Source organism: Eleutherodactylus coqui, chromosome 4 (genome assembly GCF_035609145.1).
Source record: "Eleutherodactylus coqui strain aEleCoq1 chromosome 4, aEleCoq1.hap1, whole genome shotgun sequence".
Classification (NCBI taxonomy): Eukaryota; Metazoa; Chordata; class Amphibia; order Anura; family Eleutherodactylidae; genus Eleutherodactylus; species Eleutherodactylus coqui.
The window spans coordinates 296,859,401-296,880,338 of NC_089840.1; the positions used below are offsets into that span (position 1 = coordinate 296,859,401).

The window sequence follows — 20,938 nt, forward strand, 5'->3', positions numbered from 1 at the left end:
GCACCCACGGGCCTCCAGCATCTATATATGGGGGTACCGGAGACATGGCCTCATCTGCAGGCTCCCCAAATGTCAGCTATAGCAGCACCCACGGGCCTCCAGCATCTATATATGGGGGTACCGGAGACATGGGCTCATCTGCAGGCTCCCCAAGTGTCACCTATAGCAACACCCCCAGGCCTCCAACATCTATATATATTGGGTTCCAGAGACATGGGCTCATAAGCAGGCTCTCCAAGTGTCACCTATAGCAGTGCCTCCAGGCCTCCAACATCTATATATGGGGGTACTGGAGACATGGGCTCATCTGCAGGCTCCCCAAGTGTCACCTATAGCAGCACCCCCAGGCCTCCAGCATCTATATATGGGGGTTCCAGAGACATGGGCTCATAAGCAGGCTCCCCAAGTGTCACCTATAGCAACACCCCCAGGCCTCCAACATCTATATATATGGGGGTTCCAGAGACATGGGCTCATCAGCAGGCTCCCCAAGTGTCACCTATATATAACAGGGCCCCTGGGCCTCCAGCATCTATATATGGGGTTACCGGAGACATGGGCTCATCAGCAGGCTCCCCAAGTGTCACCTATAGCTGCGCCCCCGGGCCTCCAACATCTATGTATGGGGGTACTGGAGACAAGGGCTCATCTGCAGGCTCCCCAAGTGTCACCTATAGCTGCGCCCCCGGGCCTCCAGCATCTATATATGGGGGTACTGGAGACATGGGCTCATCTGCAGGCTCCCCAAGTGTCACTCTTAGCAGCGCCCCCAGACCTCCATTACATAGGTATAAGGGGGTCCTTGAGGGGTGGGCCCATCTGCAGGCTCTCTGCTCTATGTGGCTACAGTGTTGTCACTCCTTACAGTAACATGTGGGCGTCACCTTGAAACTTGTTACTTTGTTGTACAGGAAAGAATTCTAATCCATTAGATCAGCCATCGGCTGTTAGGCCTGACCGTTGTGGGCTGCGGGCAAAAAGAGGGGAAAATGTTACAAATGAGAGGTTTTCATTTTCTTTGTTTTTATTTAGTAATATTTGGAACTTTTGGCAATTTTGCTCCCGGATAGATCCCCCGTCATTGGCTGTTTGGGGGCTGAGGAGTGAGATATCGTGGTGTAGCCTTCGTTCCAGTGCTTGGGTGCACAGATTCTCTGCGCTGTCGTCCAGATTAACGGGGCGGGGGGGGGGGGGGGGGGGGGGGAGCTGTATTTTCTTATTCAGCAGAAATTGCCCGTAAATTGACAGATTATAAAAGAGCATTCTGGATTATTAACCCCTCTGTGACCGGCTATTTTCTCCTTTAAGGGCCAAGTGATTTTCATCGTCCCATTCCAAGAGCTAACAACCGTATGAGGACTTGTGATTTGTGGGAGGTGTTGTAGATGTTACTGGCTGCACTCTGGGGGACATATAATGTGTTGTAGATGTTACTGGCTGCACTCTGGGGGACATATAATGTGTTGTAGATGTTACTGGCTGCACTCTGGGGGACATATAATGTGTTGTAGATGTTACTGGCCGCACTCTCGGGGACATATAATGTGTTGCAGATGTTACTAGACACACTCTGGAGGACATATAATGTGTTGGAGATGTTACTGGCTGCTCTCTGGGGGACATATAATGTGTTGGAGATGTTACTGGCCGCACTCTGGGGGACATATAATGTGTTAGAGATGTTACTGGCTGCACTCTGGGGGACATATAATGTGTTGTAGATGTTACTGGCTGCACTCTGGGGGACATATAATGTGTTGTAGATGTTACTGGCTGCACTCTGGGGGACATATAATGTGTTGTAGATGTTACTGGCCGCACTCTCGGGGACATATAATGTGTTGCAGATGTTACTAGACACACTCTGGAGGACATATAATGTGTTGGAGATGTTACTGGCTGCACTCTGGGGGACATATAATGTGTTGGAGATGTTACTGGCCGCACTCTGGGGGACATATAATGTGTTAGAGATGTTACTGGCCGCACTCTGAGGGACATATAATGTATTGGAGATGTTACTGGCCGCACTCTGGGGGACATATAATGTGCAGTAGATGTTACTGGCTGCACTCTGGGGGACATATAATGTGTTGTAGATGTTACTGGCTGCACTCTGGGGGACATATAATGTGTTGTAGATGTTACTGGCTGCACTCTGGGGGACATATAATGTGTTGTAGATGTTACTGGCCGCACTCTCGGGGACATATAATGTGTTGCAGATGTTACTAGACACACTCTGGAGGACATATAATGTGTTGGAGATGTTACTGGCTGCACTCTGGGGGACATATAATGTGTTGGAGATGTTACTGGCTGCACTCCGGGGGACATATAATTTGTTGGAGATGTTACTGGCTGCACTAAGGGGGACATATAATTTGTTGGAGATGTTACTGGCTGCACTCTGGGGGACATATAATGTGTTGGAGATGTTACTGGCTGCACTCTGGGGGACATATAATGTGTTGGAGATGTTACTGGCTGCACTCTGGAGGGCATATAATGTGTTGGAGATGTTACTGGCCGCACTATGGGGGGACATATAATGTGCTGGAGATGTTATTGGCTGCACTCTGGAGGACATATAATGTGTTGGAGATGTTACTGGCTGCACTCTGGAGGACATATAATGTGTTGGAGATGTTACTGGCCGCACTCTGGGGGACATATAATGTGTTGGAGATGTTACTGTTTGCACTGTGGGGGACATATAATGTGTTGGAGATGTTACTGGCCGCACTCTAGAGGACATATAATGTGTTGGAGATATTACTGGCTGCACTCTGGAGGACATATAATGTGTTGGAGATGTTACTGACCGCACTCTGGGGGACTTATAATGTGTTGTAGATGTTACTGGCTGCACTCTGGGGGACATATAATGTGTTGGAGATGTTACTGGTTGCACTCTGGGGGACATATAATGTGTTGGAGATGTTACTAGCCGCACTCTGGGGGACATATAATGTGTTGGAGATGTTACTGCCCGCACTCTGGGGGACATATAATGTGTTGGAGATGTTATTGGCCGCACTCTGGAGGACATATAATATGTTGGAGATGTTACTGGCTGCACTCTGGGGGACTTATAATGTGTTGTAGATGTTACTGGCTGCACTCTGGGGGACATATAATGTGTTGGGGATGTTACTTGCCGCACTCTGGGGGACATATAATGTGTTGTAGATGTTACTGGCTGCACTCTGGGGGACATATAATGTGTTGGAGATGTTACTGGCTGCACTCTGGGGGACATATAATGTGTTGTAGATGTTACTGGCTGCACTCTGGGGGACATATAATGTGTTGGAGATGTTACTGGCTGCACTCTGGGGGACATATAATGTGTTGGAGATGTTATTGGCCGCACTCTGGAGGACATATAATTTGTAGGAGATGTTACTGGCCGCACTCTGGGGAACATATAATGTGTTGGAGATGTTACTGGCTGCACTCTGGGGGACATATAATGTGTTGGAGATGTTACTGGCCGCACTCTGGAGGACATATAATGTGTTGTAGATGTTACTGGCTGCACTCTGGGGGACATATAATGTATTGTAGATGTTACTGGCCACACACTGCGGGACATATAATGTGTTGAAGATGTTACTGGTTGCACTCTGGGGTACATATAATGTGTTGTATATGTTACTGTCTGCACTCTGGGGGACATATAATGTGTTGGACATGTTACTGGCTGCACTCTATTGGACATGTAATGTGTTGGAGATGTTACTAGCCGCACTCTGGGGGGCATATAATGTGTTGGAGATGTTACTGGCCGCACTCTGGGGGACATATAATGTGTTGGTGATGTTACTGGCTGCACTCTGGGGGACATATAATGTGTTGGAGATGTTACTGGCTGCACTCTGGGGGACATATAATGTGTTGGAGATGTTACTGGCTGCACTCTGGAGGACATATAATGTGTTGTAGATGTTACTGGCTGCACTCTGGGGGACATATAATGTGTTGATGTTACTGGCTGCACTCTGGGGGACATATAATGTGTTGATGTTACTGGCCGCACTCTGGGGGACATATAATGTGCTGGTGATGTTACTGGCTGCACTCTGGGGGACATATAATGTGTTGGAGATGTTACTGGCTGCACTCTGGGGGACATATAATGTGTTGGAGATGTTACTGGCTGCACTCTGGGGGACATATAATGTGTTGGTGATGTTACTGGCTGCACTCTGGGGGACATATAACTTGTTATAGATGTTACTGGCTCCACTCTGGGGGACATATAATGTGTTAGAGATGTTACTGGCTGCACTCTGGGGGACATATAATGTGTTGAAGATGTTACTGGCCGCACTCTGGGGGACATATAATGTGTTGTATATGTTACTGGCTGCACTCTGGGGGACATATAATGTGTTGGAGATGTTACTGGCTACACTCTATTGGACATATAATTTGTTGGATATGTTACTGGCTGCACTCTGGGGGACATATAATGCGTTGGAGATGTTACTGGTTGCACTCTGGGGGACATATAATGTGTTGGAGATGTTACTAGCCGCACTCTGGGGGACATATAATGTGTTGGAGATGTTACTGCCTGCACTCTGGAGGACATATAATATGTTGGAGATGTTACTAGCTGCACTCTGGGGGACTTATAATGTGTTGTAGATGTTACTGGCCGCACTCTGGAGGACATATAATGTGTTGTAGATGTTACTGGCTGCACTCTGGGGGACATATAATGTATTGTAGATGTTACTGGCCACACACTTGGGGACATATAATGTGTTGAAGATGTTACTGGCCGCACTCTGGAGGACATATAATGTGTTGGAGATGTTACTGGCTGCACTCTATTGGACATGTAATGTGTTAGAGATGTTACTGGCTGCACTCTGGGGTGACATATAATGTGTTAGAGATGTTACTGGCTGCACTCTGGGGGACATATAATGTGTTGGAGATGTTACTGGCTGCACTCTGTGGGACATATAATGTGTTGGAGATGTTACTGGCTGCACTCTGGAGGACATATAATATGTTGGAGATGTTACTGGCCGCACTCTGGGGGACATATAATGTGTTGGAGATGTTACTGGCCGCACTCTGGGGGGCATATAATGTGTTGTAGATGTTACTGGCTGCACTCTGGGGGACTTATAATGTGTTGTAGATGTTACTGGCTGCACTCTGGGGGACATATAATGTGTTGGGGATGTTACTTGCCGCACTCTGGGGGACATATAATGTGTTGTAGATGTTACTGGCTGCACTCTGGGGGACATATAATGTGTTGGAGATGTTACTGGCTGCACTCTGGGGGACATATAATGTGTTGTAGATGTTACTGGCTGCACTCTGGGGGACATATAATGTGTTGGAGATGTTACTGGCTGCACTCTGGGGGACATATAATGTGTTGGAGATGTTATTGGCCGCACTCTGGAGGACATATAATTTGTAGGAGATGTTACTGGCTGCACTCTGGGGGACATATAATGTGTTGGAGATGTTACTGGCCGCACTCTGGGGGACATATAATGTGTTGTAGATGTTACTGGCCGCACTCTGGGGAACATATAATGTGTTGGAGATGTTACTGGCTGCACTCTGGGGGACATATAATGTGTTGGAGATGTTACTGGCCGCACTCTGGAGGACATATAATGTGTTGTAGATGTTACTGGCTGCACTCTGGGGGACATATAATGTATTGTAGATGTTACTGGCCACACACTGCGGGACATATAATGTGTTGAAGATGTTACTGGTTGCACTCTGGGGTACATATAATGTGTTGTATATGTTACTGTCTGCACTCTGGGGGACATATAATGTGTTGGACATGTTACTGGCTGCACTCTATTGGACATGTAATGTGTTGGAGATGTTACTAGCCGCACTCTGGGGGGCATATAATGTGTTGGAGATGTTACTGGCCGCACTCTGGGGGACATATAATGTGTTGGTGATGTTACTGGCTGCACTCTGGGGGACATATAATGTGTTGGAGATGTTACTGGCTGCACTCTGGGGGACATATAATGTGTTGGAGATGTTACTGGCTGCACTCTGGAGGACATATAATGTGTTGTAGATGTTACTGGCTGCACTCTGGGGGACATATAATGTGTTGATGTTACTGGCTGCACTCTGGGGGACATATAATGTGTTGATGTTACTGGCCGCACTCTGGGGGACATATAATGTGCTGGTGATGTTACTGGCTGCACTCTGGGGGACATATAATGTGTTGGAGATGTTACTGGCTGCACTCTGGGGGACATATAATGTGTTGGAGATGTTACTGGCTGCACTCTGGGGGACATATAATGTGTTGGTGATGTTACTGGCTGCACTCTGGGGGACATATAACTTGTTATAGATGTTACTGGCTCCACTCTGGGGGACATATAATGTGTTAGAGATGTTACTGGCTGCACTCTGGGGGACATATAATGTGTTGAAGATGTTACTGGCCGCACTCTGGGGGACATATAATGTGTTGTATATGTTACTGGCTGCACTCTGGGGGATATATAATGTGTTGGAGATGTTACTGGCTACACTCTATTGGACATATAATTTGTTGGATATGTTACTGGCTGCACTCTGGGGGACATATAATGCGTTGGAGATGTTACTGGTTGCACTCTGGGGGACATATAATGTGTTGGAGATGTTACTAGCCGCACTCTGGGGGACATATAATGTGTTGGAGATGTTACTGCCTGCACTCTGGAGGACATATAATATGTTGGAGATGTTACTAGCTGCACTCTGGGGGACTTATAATGTGTTGTAGATGTTACTGGCCGCACTCTGGAGGACATATAATGTGTTGTAGATGTTACTGGCTGCACTCTGGGGGACATATAATGTATTGTAGATGTTACTGGCCACACACTTGGGGACATATAATGTGTTGAAGATGTTACTGGCCGCACTCTGGAGGACATATAATGTGTTGGAGATGTTACTGGCTGCACTCTATTGGACATGTAATGTGTTAGAGATGTTACTGGCTGCACTCTGGGGTGACATATAATGTGTTAGAGATGTTACTGGCTGCACTCTGGGGGACATATAATGTGTTGGAGATGTTACTGGCTGCACTCTGTGGGACATATAATGTGTTGGAGATGTTACTGGCTGCACTCTGGAGGACATATAATATGTTGGAGATGTTACTGGCCGCACTCTGGGGGACCTATAATGTGTTGGAGATGTTACTGGCCGCACTCTGGGGGGCATATAATGTGTTGTAGATGTTACTGGCTGCACTCTGGGGGACATGTAATGTGTTGGAGATGTTACTGGGCGCACTCTGGGGGGCATATAATGTGTTGGAGATGTTACTGGCCGCACTCCGGGGGACATATAATGTGTTGGAGATGTTACTAGCCGCACTCTAGGGGACATATAATGTGTTGGAGATGTTACTGGCTGCACTCTGGGGGACATATAATGTGTTGGAGATGTTAATGGCTGCACTCTATTGGACATATAATGTGTTGTAGATGTTACTGGCTGCACTCTGGGGGACATATAATGTGTTGGACATGTTACTGGCTGCACTCTATTGGACATATAATGTGTTGGAGATGTTACTGGCCGCACTCTGGGGGACATATAATGTGTTGGAGATGTTACTGGCTGCACTCTGGGGGACATATAATGTGTTGGAGATGTTACTGGCTGCACTCTGGAGGACATATAATGTGTTGTAGATGTTACTGGCTGCATTCTGTGGGACATATAACGTGTTGGAGATGTTACTGGCCGCACTCTGGGGGACATATAACTTGTTATAGATGTTACTGGCTCCAGTCTGCGGGACATATAATGGGTTTGAGATGTTACTGGCCGCACCCTGGGGGACATATAATGTGTTTTGGATGTTACTGGCTGCACTCTGGGGGACATATAATGTGTTGGAGATGTTACTGGCCGCACTCTGAGGGACATATAATGTGTTGTATATGTTACTGGCTGCACTCTGGGGGACATATAATGTGTTGGAGATGTTACTGGCTGCACTCTATTGGACATATAATTTGTTGGATATGTTACTGGCCGCACTCTGGGGGACATATAATGTGTTGGAGATGTTACTGGCCGCACTCTGGGGGATATATAATATGTTGGAGATGTTACTGGCCGCACTCTGGGGGACATATAATGTGTTGGAGATGTTACTGGCCGCACTCTGGGGGACATATAATGTGTTGGAGATGTTACTGGCCGCACTCTGGGGGACATATAATGTGTTGAAGATGTTACTGGCTGCACTCTGGGGGACATATAATGTGTTGGAGATGTTAGTGGGTTCACTCTGGAGGACATATAATGTGTTGGAGATGTTACTGGCTGCACTCTGTGGGACATATAATGTGTTGTAGATGTTACTGGCTGCACTCTGAGAGACATATAATGTGTTGGAGATGTTACTGGTCGCACTCTGGGGGACATATAATGTGTTGGAGATGTTACTGGCCGCACTCTGGAGGACATATAATGTGTTATAGATGTTACTGGCTCCACTATGCGGGACATATAATGTGTTAGAGATGTTACTCTTTGCACTCTGGGGGACATATAATGTGTTGGAGATGTTACTGGCTGCACTCTAGAGGACATATAATGTGTTGGAGATGTTACTGGCTGCACTCTGGAGGACATATAATGTGTTGGAGATGTTACTGGCTGCACTCTGGGGGACATATAATATGTTGGAGATGTTACTGGTTGCACTCTGGGGGACATATAATGTGTTGGGAATGTTACTGGCTGCACTCTGGGGGGCATATAATGTGTTGGAGATGTTACTGGTTGCGCTCTGGGGGACATATAATGTGTTGGAGATGTTACTAGCCGCACTCTGGGGGACATATAATGTGTTGGAGATGTTACTGGCTGCACTCTGGAGGACATATAATGTGTTGGAGATGTTACTGGCTGCACTCTGGGGGACATATAATGTGTTGTAGATATTACTGGCTGCACTCTGGGGGACATATAATGTGTTGTAGATGTTACTAGACACACTGTGGAGGACATATAATGTGTTGGAGATGTTACTAGCTGCACTCTGGGGGACATATAATGTGTTGGAGATGTTACTGGCTGCACTCTGGGGGACATATAATGTATTGGAGATGTTACTGGCTGCACTCTGGGGGACATATGTGTTGGAGATGTTACTGGCTGCACTCTGGAGGGCATATAATGTGTTGGAGATGTTACTGGCCGCACTAAGGGGGGACATATAATGTGTTGGAGATGTTACTGGCTGCACTCTGGAGGACATATAATGTGTTGTAGATGTTACTGGCCGCACTCTGGGGGACATATAATGTGTTGGAGATGTTACTGCTTGCACTCTGGGGGACATATAATGTGCTGGAGATGTTACTGGCTGCACTCTAGAGGACATATAATGTGTTGGAGATGTTACTGGCTGCACTCTGGAGGACATATAATGTGTTGGAGATGTTACTGACTGCACTCTGGGGGACTTATAATGTGTTGGAGATGTTACTGGTTGCACTCTGGTGGAAATATAATGTGTTGGAGATGTTACTAGCCGCACTCTGGAGGACATATAATATGTTGTAGATGTTACTGGCTGCACTCTGGGGGACATATAATGTGTTGAAGATGTTACTGGCCGCACTCTGGAGGACATATAATGTGTTGGAGATGTTACTGGCCGCACTCTGGGGGACATATAATGTGTTGTAGATGTTACTGGCCGCACTCTGGGGGACATATAATGTGTTGGAGATGTTACTGGTCGCACTCTGGGGGACATATAATGTGTTGGAGATGTTACTGGCCGCACTCTGGGGGACATATAATGTGTTGGAGATGTTACTGGCTGCACTCTGGGGGACATATAATATGTTGGAGATGTTACTGGCCGCACTCTGGGGGACATATAATGTGTTGGAGATGTTACTGGCTGCACTCTTTTGGACATATAATGTGTTGGAGATGTTACTGGGTGCACTCTGGGGGACATATAATGTATTGTAGATGTTACTGGTCGCACTCTGGGGGACATATAATGTGTTGGTGATGTTACTGGGTGCACTCTGGGGGACATATAATGTATTGTAGATGTTACTGGCCGCACTCTGGGGGACATATAATGTGTTGGTGATGTTACTGGCCGCACTCTGGAGGGCATATAATGTGTTGGAGATGTTACTGGCCGCACTCTGGGGGACATATAATGTGTTGGAGATGTTACTGGCCGCACTCTGGGGGACATATAATGTGTTGGAGATGTTACTGGCCGCACTCTGGGGGACATATAATGTGTTGGAGATGTTACTGGCTGCACTCTGGGGGACATATAATGTGTTGGAGATGTTACTGGCTGCACTCTTTTGGACATATAATGTGTTGGAGATGTTACTGACTGCACTCTGCGGGACATATAATGTGTTGGAGATGTTACTGGCTGCACTCTTTTGGACATATAATGTGTTGGAGATGTTACTAGCCGCACTCTGGGGAGCATATAATGTGTTGGAGATGTTACTGGCCGCACTCTGGGGGACATATAATGTGTTGTAGATGTTACTAGCCGCACTCTGGGGGACATATAATGTGTTGGAGATGTTACTGGCTGCACTCTGGGGGACATATAATGTGTTGGAGATGTTACTGGCTGCACTCTTTTGGACATATAATGTGTTGGAGATGTTACTGGCTGCACTCTGGGGGACATATAATGTGTTATAGATGTTACTGGCTGCACTCTACGGGACATATAATGTGTTGGAGATGTTACTGGCTGCACTCTGGGGGACATATAATGTGTTGGAGATGTTACTGGCTGCACTCTGGAGGACATATAATTTGTTGGAGATGTTACCGGCTGCACTCTGGGGGACATATAATGTGTTGTAGATGTTACTGGCCGCACTCTGGGGGACATATAATGTGTTAAAGATGTTACTGGCCGCACTCTGGGGGACATATAATGTGTTGTATATGTTACTGGCTGCACTCTGGGGGACATATAATGTGTTGGAGATGTTACTGGCTGCACTCTGGGGGACATATAATGTGTTGGAGATGTTACTGGCCGCACTCTGGGGGACATATAATGTGCTGGAGATGTTACTGACCGCACTCTGGGGGACATATAATGTGTTGGAGATGCTACTGGCTGCACTCTGTGGGACATATAATGTGTTGGAGATGTTACTGGCTGCCATCTGGGAGACATATAATGTGTTGAAGATGTTACTGGCCGCACTCTGGGGCACACATAATGTGTTGGAGATGTTACTGGCTCCACTCTGCGGGACATATAATGTGTTGGAGATGTTACTGGCTGCACTCTGCTGGACATATAATGTATTAGAGATGTTACTGGGTGCACTCTGGGGGACATATAATGTGTTGGAGATATTACTGGCTGCACTCTGGGGGACATATAATGTGTTGGAGATGTTACTGGCTGCACTCTGGGGGACACATAATGTTTTGGAGATATTACTGGCTGCACTCAGTGGGACATATAATGTGTTGGAGATGTTACTGGGTGCACTCTGGGGGACATATAATGTGTTGGAGATATTACTGGCTGCACTCTGGGGGACATATAATGTGTTAGAGATGTTACTAGCCGCACTCTGGGGGACATATAATGTGTTGGAGATGTTACTGGTTGCACTCAGTGGGACATATAATGTGTTGGAGATGTTACTGGCCGCACTCTGGGGGACATATAATGTGTTGTAGATGTTACTGGTCGCACTCTGGGGGACATATAATGTGTTGTAGATGTTACTGGCCGCACTCTGGGGGATATATAATGTGTTATAGATATTACTGGCCGCACTCTGGGGAACATATAATGTGCTGTAGATGTTACTGGCCGCACTCTGGGGGACATATAATGTGTTGTAGATGTTACTAGACACACTGTGGAGGACATATAATGTGTTGGAGATGTTACTGGCTGCACTCTGGGGGACATATAATGTATTAGAGATGTTACTGGCTGCACTCTGGGGGACATATAATGTGTTGGAGACGTTACTGGCTGCACTCTGGGGGACATATAATGTGTTGGAGATGTTACTGGCTGCACTCTGGGGGACATATAATGTGTTGGAGATGTTACTGGCTGCACTCTGGAGGGCATATAATGTGTTGGAGATGTTACTGGCCGCACTATGGGGGGACATATAATGTGTTGGAGATGTTACTGGCTGCACTCTGGAGGACATATAATGTGTTGGAGATGTTACTGGCTGCACTCTAGAGGACATATAATGTGTTGGAGATGTTACTGGCTGCACTCTGGGGGACATATAATGTGTTGGAGATGTTACTGGTTGCACTCTGGGGGACATATAATGTGTTGGAGATGTTACTAGCCGCACTCTATTGGACATATAATGTGTTGGAGATGTTACTGGTTGCACTCTGGGGGACATATAATGTGTTGGAGATGTTACTGGCTGCACTCTGGGGGACATATAATGTATTGTAGATGTTACTGGCCACACACTGGGGGACATATAATGTGTTGAAGATGTTACTGGCCGCACTCTGGGGGACATATAATGTTTTGTAGATGTTACTGACCGCACTTTGGGGGACATATGATGGTTGGAGATGTCACTGGCCGCACTTTGGGGGGCATATAATGTGTTGGAGATGTTACTGGCTGCACTCTGGGGGACATATAATGTGTTGGGGATGTTACTGGGCGCACTCTGGGCGGCATATAATGTGTTGGAGATGTTACTGGCTGCACTCTGGGGGACATAATATGTGTTGGAGATGTTACTGGCTGCACTCTGGGGGACATATAATGTGTTGTAGATGTTACTGGCCGCACTCTGGGGGACATATAATGTGTTGGAGATGTTACTGGCCGCTCTCCGGGGGACATAATATGTGTTGGGGAACTTTTTGGGGGGAAGATGGAACCTCCCCCGTACCAGAAATTCCTCCGTTGCTTTTGGGTTTTGTCTTTGCGGCGGTCACCATTCAGTAATTATAACCTGATATCTGAGCGGCTCAATTATTGCAACACAAAGTTTACAGGAGAATTTTTATTTTTTACAACTTTTGCACAACAAAAACAAGTTTTTAAAGAAAAACCATTTGACTGCATCGCCACTTTTAAGACGCAGGACATTGTTACATTCCCGGCAGCGGCGCTCTGCGGGGTCTTGTGTTCTGTGGGAAGAGTTGTAGTTTATTATGTTTTTTGTGAGGCGAACAAAAACTTATTATTTTACAGCGTTCACCAAGCGAGATATTTAACAAAGTATTTCCATAGAGCCGTGAGGAATCGCTTCCTGCAGCCCTCAGGACCCCGCGGGTATTCAGGATCAGGATCGCCACGGGTGCGCCTACTGTAGGATATCCTGAAGACATGGCCTGCTGGGATGCCTTGGGGACTGCAGTTGGGTGACGCGGCCCTTTAATGTGCTGCTTTTTTAAAAGTTTTTTTTAGTATTTTGTCCATTTTTGTGGGGAAAAATGTGTATTTTATTTCCTGGACTTTTTTTCTTTCAATTAAACTTTATTGAACTTCTGTGATGCTATTTTTTTAGTCCCTGAAGGACACTTCAAGATGTGCCTGTTTGATCGCTACGATGGTACACTGCATTACTTACTTACTGCATTCTACTAAGCCCATGACCGCAGCCTATCAGACTCTGCGGGAGGCGGGGCCTAATAGGCTGAATTACATGGCAGACATTGAGGCCTTTGTCAGGCTTCTGGCTGCCTTGGGAACCTATTGGTACCTTGTGAATCGCACTGCGGAGTGCCGATGGGTGACAGGAGGAACCCCCTCCCATCATCTACATGCATGTGGCAGTTGCTATTTATTCTGGCATGTAAGGGGTTAAACTGCCACAATCTGAGGCTTCTCTTTTCCTGGCGGTTAGAGCAGGAGCCGGGCCGTCAGTAGTCAGCCAAGCCACCGCCTTAATAGTCCTAATACTAACGATGACCCCGTTAGTGGTCCCAGTAGTAACAGTGTCCCCCTTAGTAGCCCCCATAATAATAGTAACCATGGTAAAGGTTCCAGGAGCTATAGTTACCCATGTTGTAGCAGCGCCCCTGTCAGTGACCCCAGTGGTCCTAATGTCCCACATAGTGGCTCCAGTATTCGTAGTGACCCCCATAGTTCTCTGTAGTAGCCTAAGCCTTAAGCACTTAACGCACCCGATCTGTAGCTACGGCTCGGAGGCGACCATTGCTGTAATCAGACTGTTACCTCTGACCCCATCCCTACATTGTATTCCTACACATAGTGCAAATGCCAGGGTAGAGGTCAGGGGTCGCGGTCTGAGCACAGCAGTGGCGGCCTTTACCGGACCAGAGCTGCGGACTGAATGAGTTACATGCTTGATGTTGTGGGGTTGCTGACCAGCTGGAGGTCAACTATGGGGGACACTATAACTACTAGGGCCACTTTGGGGGTCATTATTACTACTAGATCCACTATGAGGAACTTACTACTGGGGTCACTAATTCTACTGGGGCGATAAATGGGTTTCAATATTACTACTGGGGCTACTATGACTATTAAGGACTTTAAGGGGGGCAATTAGTACTGGGACCACTGTGGGGGTCCTTATTGCTCTGCCACGTCAGATAAGCCATGTCTTGGTATCTTGTGTATCAGCCTTTTCAATGCCTGTAACATGCGTGGGTTTTTCTGGTGGGGACGTCTCACACTTCGCCTCCGGCAGCATAAATACTTGGGTCACCCCTGACTAGAGCATGCATTGGAATACAAGGGGTGAAATATATAATAACATTTAATATGATATCAAATGGAGGAAAAAAGTGGGAAAAAGGTGAAGAAGAAACCAAAAATGGAAAGAAAAAATCACTAAACCGACAGTCAATAAGAATCCTAAATATTAATGTAAGTTATCTGCAGATACATTGTTGCACATTCTCAGTTTAGTGTTTTATTTTTTATTACTTCCCTTCCTTTTTACTTTTTTGGTTTCCTCGGAGTTTTTGTACTTTTTTCTTCCACTTCAAGTCAAATTATTTTATTCTAATAAAGGGTACATATTTTTTCGCTGGTTACGGCCAGCGCTGCATCCAGGCTCTTCTGAGGAAGGGGCTGTGTCCCCGAAACACGTCAAATGCACCGGATACGGTTCAATAAAGAGAAATCGGGGAATCTCCTGGGTCATAAAGAGAACTTTGTACGAAGAGTCGCGCCTCCACCCATGATTCCTGGCTTTCTCTCGCCTCCATTTCTTTCCCTTTGGCACAAGCTCATTTTAAAAGGGACTCGTTAAACAGACAACAATAATGAATCCTTTCCGTCACCTATTTACTATAATGTAGAAAGAAAACCGGAAGGGTTCTTCTCTTCGCGTTCTTTTTTCCAGTCTGCGCTATTTTTTCTGTGTAGAGCAGATGGAGCGGAACTGCAGCTCCGAATCCTTCTGAAATCAATAGGAAGGACAACAGAAGTAGGTTTTTCTATTCTGTTGCCCCCCTAATGGAGCCGTATAATGGTTTAATCTCAGATGTGGATGAGCCTCAGACCGCTGCAGGGAATGGTGGACATCTACCCCACTGTGTACAAAGAAATGCTTCACTGCTGCTGATGGGTCTGTAAAGAATAGTGTGGAACTGATGTGGAGAATCGAGAGAAAAAACACCAAAAAAGCAAAGCAAGAAAAACCTTCAGAGCTTCCGTGTTTTGTTGCCTGGTTGTAAACTGCTGATGGTTTATCTTCAGGATGGGTCATAATAGTAGATTGCCTGTTGTCCATCACTGCAATCACTTGTTTACACTCATGTACTGAACTGAATTCTGCAGGAAGCAGACAGCTCCATTCTTATTGTAGTGGCCAGGATTGGTATTGCAACCATTGAAATGAATAGGAATTTTGCCTGCAGTACCAAGCCTGGCCATTATAGTAAGAACGGAGCTGTAATCTTGCAGAAAGCAGCTCATTACACAAGCAATGCCGGCCTGGAAAACCGTTGATCCGTGGAGATCCTTGGCAACGGACCCTCGCCAATCTACTATTGATGACTTATCCTGAGGACAGGCCATAAATACTTTACAACTGGACAACCACTTTAACAGTTCATAAAAAATGGAAGAAATGACCGACAGCAGTTTTCTGAGACGGCGGTATTTTTGCGAACAGCAGGGGAGGTTTATAAAGCTGTAGAATTAGTTTTAGGAACTTCTCTGAAACGTTTACTACACTTTTTACAAAAAGACAGTAAAAATGTGTATAATTTCCATGGCGCTTCCGCCACTTGTGACTGTGCGCCGGTAGGGATGGCAGTTCAGAGCTGCATTGTGAGGGTTTCTGGATAGTTGACTAGCAGCAGTGTCCATTCGGGAGCCCCTCATTTAGGACATGTGGGGGGGGGGGGCAGAAATATGTTACCGGTTGATGCATATTCAGCACCATCTTCATGACCACCTGAATGGATTGAGGATCTCTGATCGGGGGAGGGGCGTCACCTTATTTCTTTATTTTCTCCGTTTTGCCTGTTATGTTTCCATTGTTAGCTTTTATGTTTGTCTTTACTTTGAACTTGAGTATGGTAACATGGAGGAGCGTCTCCTAAGAAACCCTTCTCCTCGGGCGTTGCAGCCCCCCCATCACTTGTACTCAAGATGACATCACCATCCTCCTATGACATCACTGCCGCCAAGAAAAAGGCACAAGGGCTCCTAAGTTTGCATTCTGCTTTTTGTTGCTTGACTCCCTGTTCTTTTCCTTTTCTTTTCTTCATTTCTTGATTTCCGTTCTTTTTTAATGGTTTAAGCTCCAACATGAAGCCGAGACGGAGTGTAAATGCTTTTTTTTTTTAATTGTGCATGTAATGTAATTGGACGCGTTTCATTCACCTGCTGACGCGAGTTTTTTTCTTCATCTTAGTGCTTGAATGTACCTGTAGACCTGCATCTAGCTTCTTGTTGCAGCCCTTTGATGCAGGTAGGACACATTATAAATAGGCTTGTTGCTATGGGGAGTAATAGAAGTGTGTGTGTTGTGTATCGCTAACCTTTATCTGCTCCTTGGACACAGCCATTCCTTCTAAGCTAATGACGATCGTTGTGTGATGCCTGATTGAGAGGAGGAATGTGCTCAGCTTATTAGTAATGCCTTGTTCATGGGGAGTAGAAGGCAAGGCACCCCTCAACCACTGCAGAAACTCAGTATCAATGGGTGGGCAGCATATACGGCTTTACAGACCACCTCAGCCTTTTAGGTCAGGGAGTGAAATATGGGGTCCCCTTGTTTTCAAAAAGTTTCCCGTTGCATGTTCTTGGATGTGATATATGTACCAACTCAGCATTGAGAGTGGCTCATTAGATATGATATATGGGGGGACAACGTAACCATTTAGCCATAAAGTGGGGTCCCTTTTTGTGAAAGGTTTCCTATTGTATGTTCCTTGATATGATATATGGGGGAACAAGGTAATGCACCCCACCAACCACTAGAGGAGGTAAGTAATAAAGGTGGGGACACATACTGCTTTGGAGACCACCACAACCATTTGGGCCAGGCAATTGCAAACTTTTTCCAAAAAGTTGCATGTTTTTGGATATGATATATGTGGGAGCAAGGCACCTACTCAGCTCTCGCACAAACACAGCATTAATTGTGGCTCACTGGGGGGAAATATACTGCTGAAGAGACCACCTCAACAGTCTTGGCAGCCAGTGAAATGTAGGGTCTACTTTATTAAAAGGGTTCCTGTTGCATGTTTTTGAATATGAAATGTATTAGTTAAATATGAGACAGTAGTGCCGCCCCCCCACCACCCTTTCCGACCACCCCTCCACCCTCACCCCTCTCGGACCACCCCTCCACCCTCACCCCTCTCCGACGACCGCTCACCCCTCCACCCTCACCCCTCTGTCAACCAGTGCGCAAGCTGAGAATTTAGGGTGGCTCCTTTTGAGGGGGATCAAATGGTCATCAAATCTCCATCTGTCTAGGGACAGGCGTTGCAGTAAGGGCCGTCTGTGTGAGGGAGGCCTTCTCCATTCACATCGAAAGCTGGATTCAGAGTTTACCCGCCTTCCTGCTGCCAGAAACAGCAATGCATTGTGGGAACTTGGATAACCGTTACACAGTGAAGCCCCTGACGGACCCCCGGTTGGAGAAACTGTTGTCTGTTTCCAAAGGCAATCAGCTGAAATTCGAGAGCAGCTCTGTGTGTGAATGGAGAAGGACAAACTCAATGCGAAGGCAGAGGAACAAAGTTACACCGTAGATTCCTTCTGTGTCTAAATTGCCAGTACGCCTTCTCACGGACCCCGCCGACGGGCTGCACATGCACCTTTTTAAAAGGCGGTAGCTCGGTGACTACTGACAGCCCGGCTCCTGCTCTAATAGCCAGAAATGCAGGAACCGCAGATCCAGACAGTTTAACTCCTTGCATGCCACATTCAATAGCAAGTGCAGCATGTAAGTAGACAGGGGCTCCTCTGTCACCCATCGGCACCCACAGAGTGCCAATAAGTTCCCATGGCAGCGGGAAGCTTGACAAAGGCCTCTGTGTCTATGCTGTAACTCAGCCTCTTAGGCCACGCCTCTGGCAGAGTCTGATAGGCTGCTGTCATTGGCTTAGTAGAATGCAATACTTAAGTAATGCAGTGTACTATCCCAGAGATCTAATGGTCACATCTTCAAGTCTCCTTCAGGAACTAAAATATAGCATCACAAAAGTTCAATAAAGTTTTTCTTTTAAATCTAGTTTTAAAAATATATATTTTCCCCACAAAACCTCTTTTTTAAATTGACAAAATGCCATTTTTTAAAAGAGAATCCCACAACCGGCATTACCGCGTTCAGAGCGACCCAGGCAATAGAAACATTTCATTTACCGCACACGGCGAATGCCGTAAAAAAATTGTAAAAAGTGACACCAGAATTCATTTCTTTGCCTCCCAAAAACCTTATATAAAGTAACCCAGCAGTCCCATGTAACCCAGACTGCTGGCAATAAAACTACAACTCTGCCCACAAAACACAAGACCCCGCAGAGCGCCGCTGCCGGGAATGTAACAATGTCTGGCTCCTAGGATGCGGAGATGCAGCCAACTGCTTTTCTTTAAAAAACTTTTTTTTTTGGTGCAAAAGTTGTAAAAAAAAACCCCATCTCTGTGGACCTGTTGTGGCAGTAACTATGGCGATCAGAAAAGAGTTATGAGATCAATATTAAAGAATGAGGAACAAAACCCCGAAACAATGGCGGAATTCCCCACAAAAAAACTATAATAAAGTTCTCCATCACATTATATGTCCCCCAGAGTGCGGCCAGTAACATCTCGAACACATTATATGTCCCCCAGAGTGCCGCCAGTAACATCTCCAACACATTATATGTCCCCCAGAGTGTGGCCAGTAACATCTCCAACACATTATATGTCCCCCCAGAGTGCAGCCAGTAACATCTCCAACACATTATATGTCCTCCAGAGTGCAGCCAGTAACATCTACAACACATTATATGTCCCCCAGAGTGCAGCCAGTAACATCTACAACACATTATATGTCCCCCAGAGTGCGGCCAGTAACATCTCCAACACATTATATGTCCCCAGAGTGCGGCCAGTAACATCTACAACACATTATATGTCCCCCAGAGTGCAGCCAGTAACATCTTCAACACATTATATGTCCCCCAGAGTGCGGCCAGTAACATCTCCAACACATTATATGTCCCACAAAGTGCGGTCAGTAACATCTACAACACATTATATGTCCCCCAGAGTGCGGCCAGTAACATCTCCAACACATTATATGTCCCCAGAGTGCGGCCAGTAACATCTCCAACACATTATATGTCCCCCAGAGTGCGGCCAGTAACATCTACAACACATTATATGTCCCACAAAGTGCGGTCAGTAACATCTACAACACATTATATGTCCCCCAGAGTGCAGCCAGTAACATCTCCAACACATTATATGTCCCCCAGAGTGCGGCCAGTAACATCTCCAACACATTATATGTCCCGCAGAGTGCAGCCAGTAACATCTCCAACACATTATATGTCCCCCAGAGTGCGGCCAGTAACATCTTCAACACATTATATGTCCTCCAGAGTGCGGCCAGTAACATCTCCAACACATTATATGTCCCCAGAGTGCAGCCAGTAACATCTCTAACACATTATATGTCCCCCAGAGTGCGGCCAGTAACATCTCCAACACATTATATATCCCCCAGAGTGCGGCCATTAACATCTCCAACACATTATATGTCCCCCAGAGTGCAGCCAGTAACATCTACAACACATTATATGCCCCTCAGAGTGCAGCCAGTAACATCTACAACACATTATATGTCCCCCAGAGTGCGGCCAGTAACATCCCCAACACATTATATGTCCCCTAGAGTGCGGCCAGTAACATCTACAACACATTATATGCCCCTCAGAGTGCAGCCAGTAACATCTACAACACATTATATGTCCCCCAGAGTGCAGCCAGTAACATCTACAACACATTATATGTCCCGCAGAGTGCAGCCAGTAACATCTACAACACATTATATGTCCCCTAGAGTGCGGCCAGTAACATCTCCAACACATTATATGTTCCCCAGAGTGCAGCCAGTAACATCTCCAACACATTATATGTCCCCCAGAGTGCGGCCAGTAACATCTCCAACACATTATATGCTCCCCAGAGTGCGGCCAATAACATCTATAACACATTATATGTCCCCCAGAGTGCAGCCAGTAACATCTACAACACATTATATGTCCCCCAGAGTGCAGCCAGTAACATCTCCAACACATTATATGTCCCCCAGAGTGCAGCCAGTAACATGTCCAACCCCTTATATGTCCCCCAGAGTGCAGCCAGTAACATCTCCATTACATTATATGTCCCCCAGAGTGCAGCCAGTTACATCTCCAGCACATTACATGGCCCCCAGAGTGC

The 20,938-nt window shown here is 46.3% G+C and overlaps 1 protein-coding gene across 34 annotated transcripts in view; it reads left to right on the forward strand.

The window, feature by feature from the left end:
- Nucleotides 1-20,938, forward strand: part of TCF7L2 (transcription factor 7 like 2) — a 236,613-nt gene that overhangs the window by 74,559 nt on the left and 141,116 nt on the right. For 21 of the 34 annotated variants that reach the window (XM_066601449.1, XM_066601446.1, XM_066601450.1 and 18 more), the window contains exon 4: nucleotides 16,911-16,967. The exons of the other annotated variants lie outside the window; for them this stretch is intronic. In XM_066601449.1, the coding sequence (XP_066457546.1) occupies nucleotides 16,911-16,967 (57 nt within the window). The remainder of the gene's footprint in view (nucleotides 1-16,910; nucleotides 16,968-20,938) is intronic. 34 annotated transcript variants of the gene reach the window in all.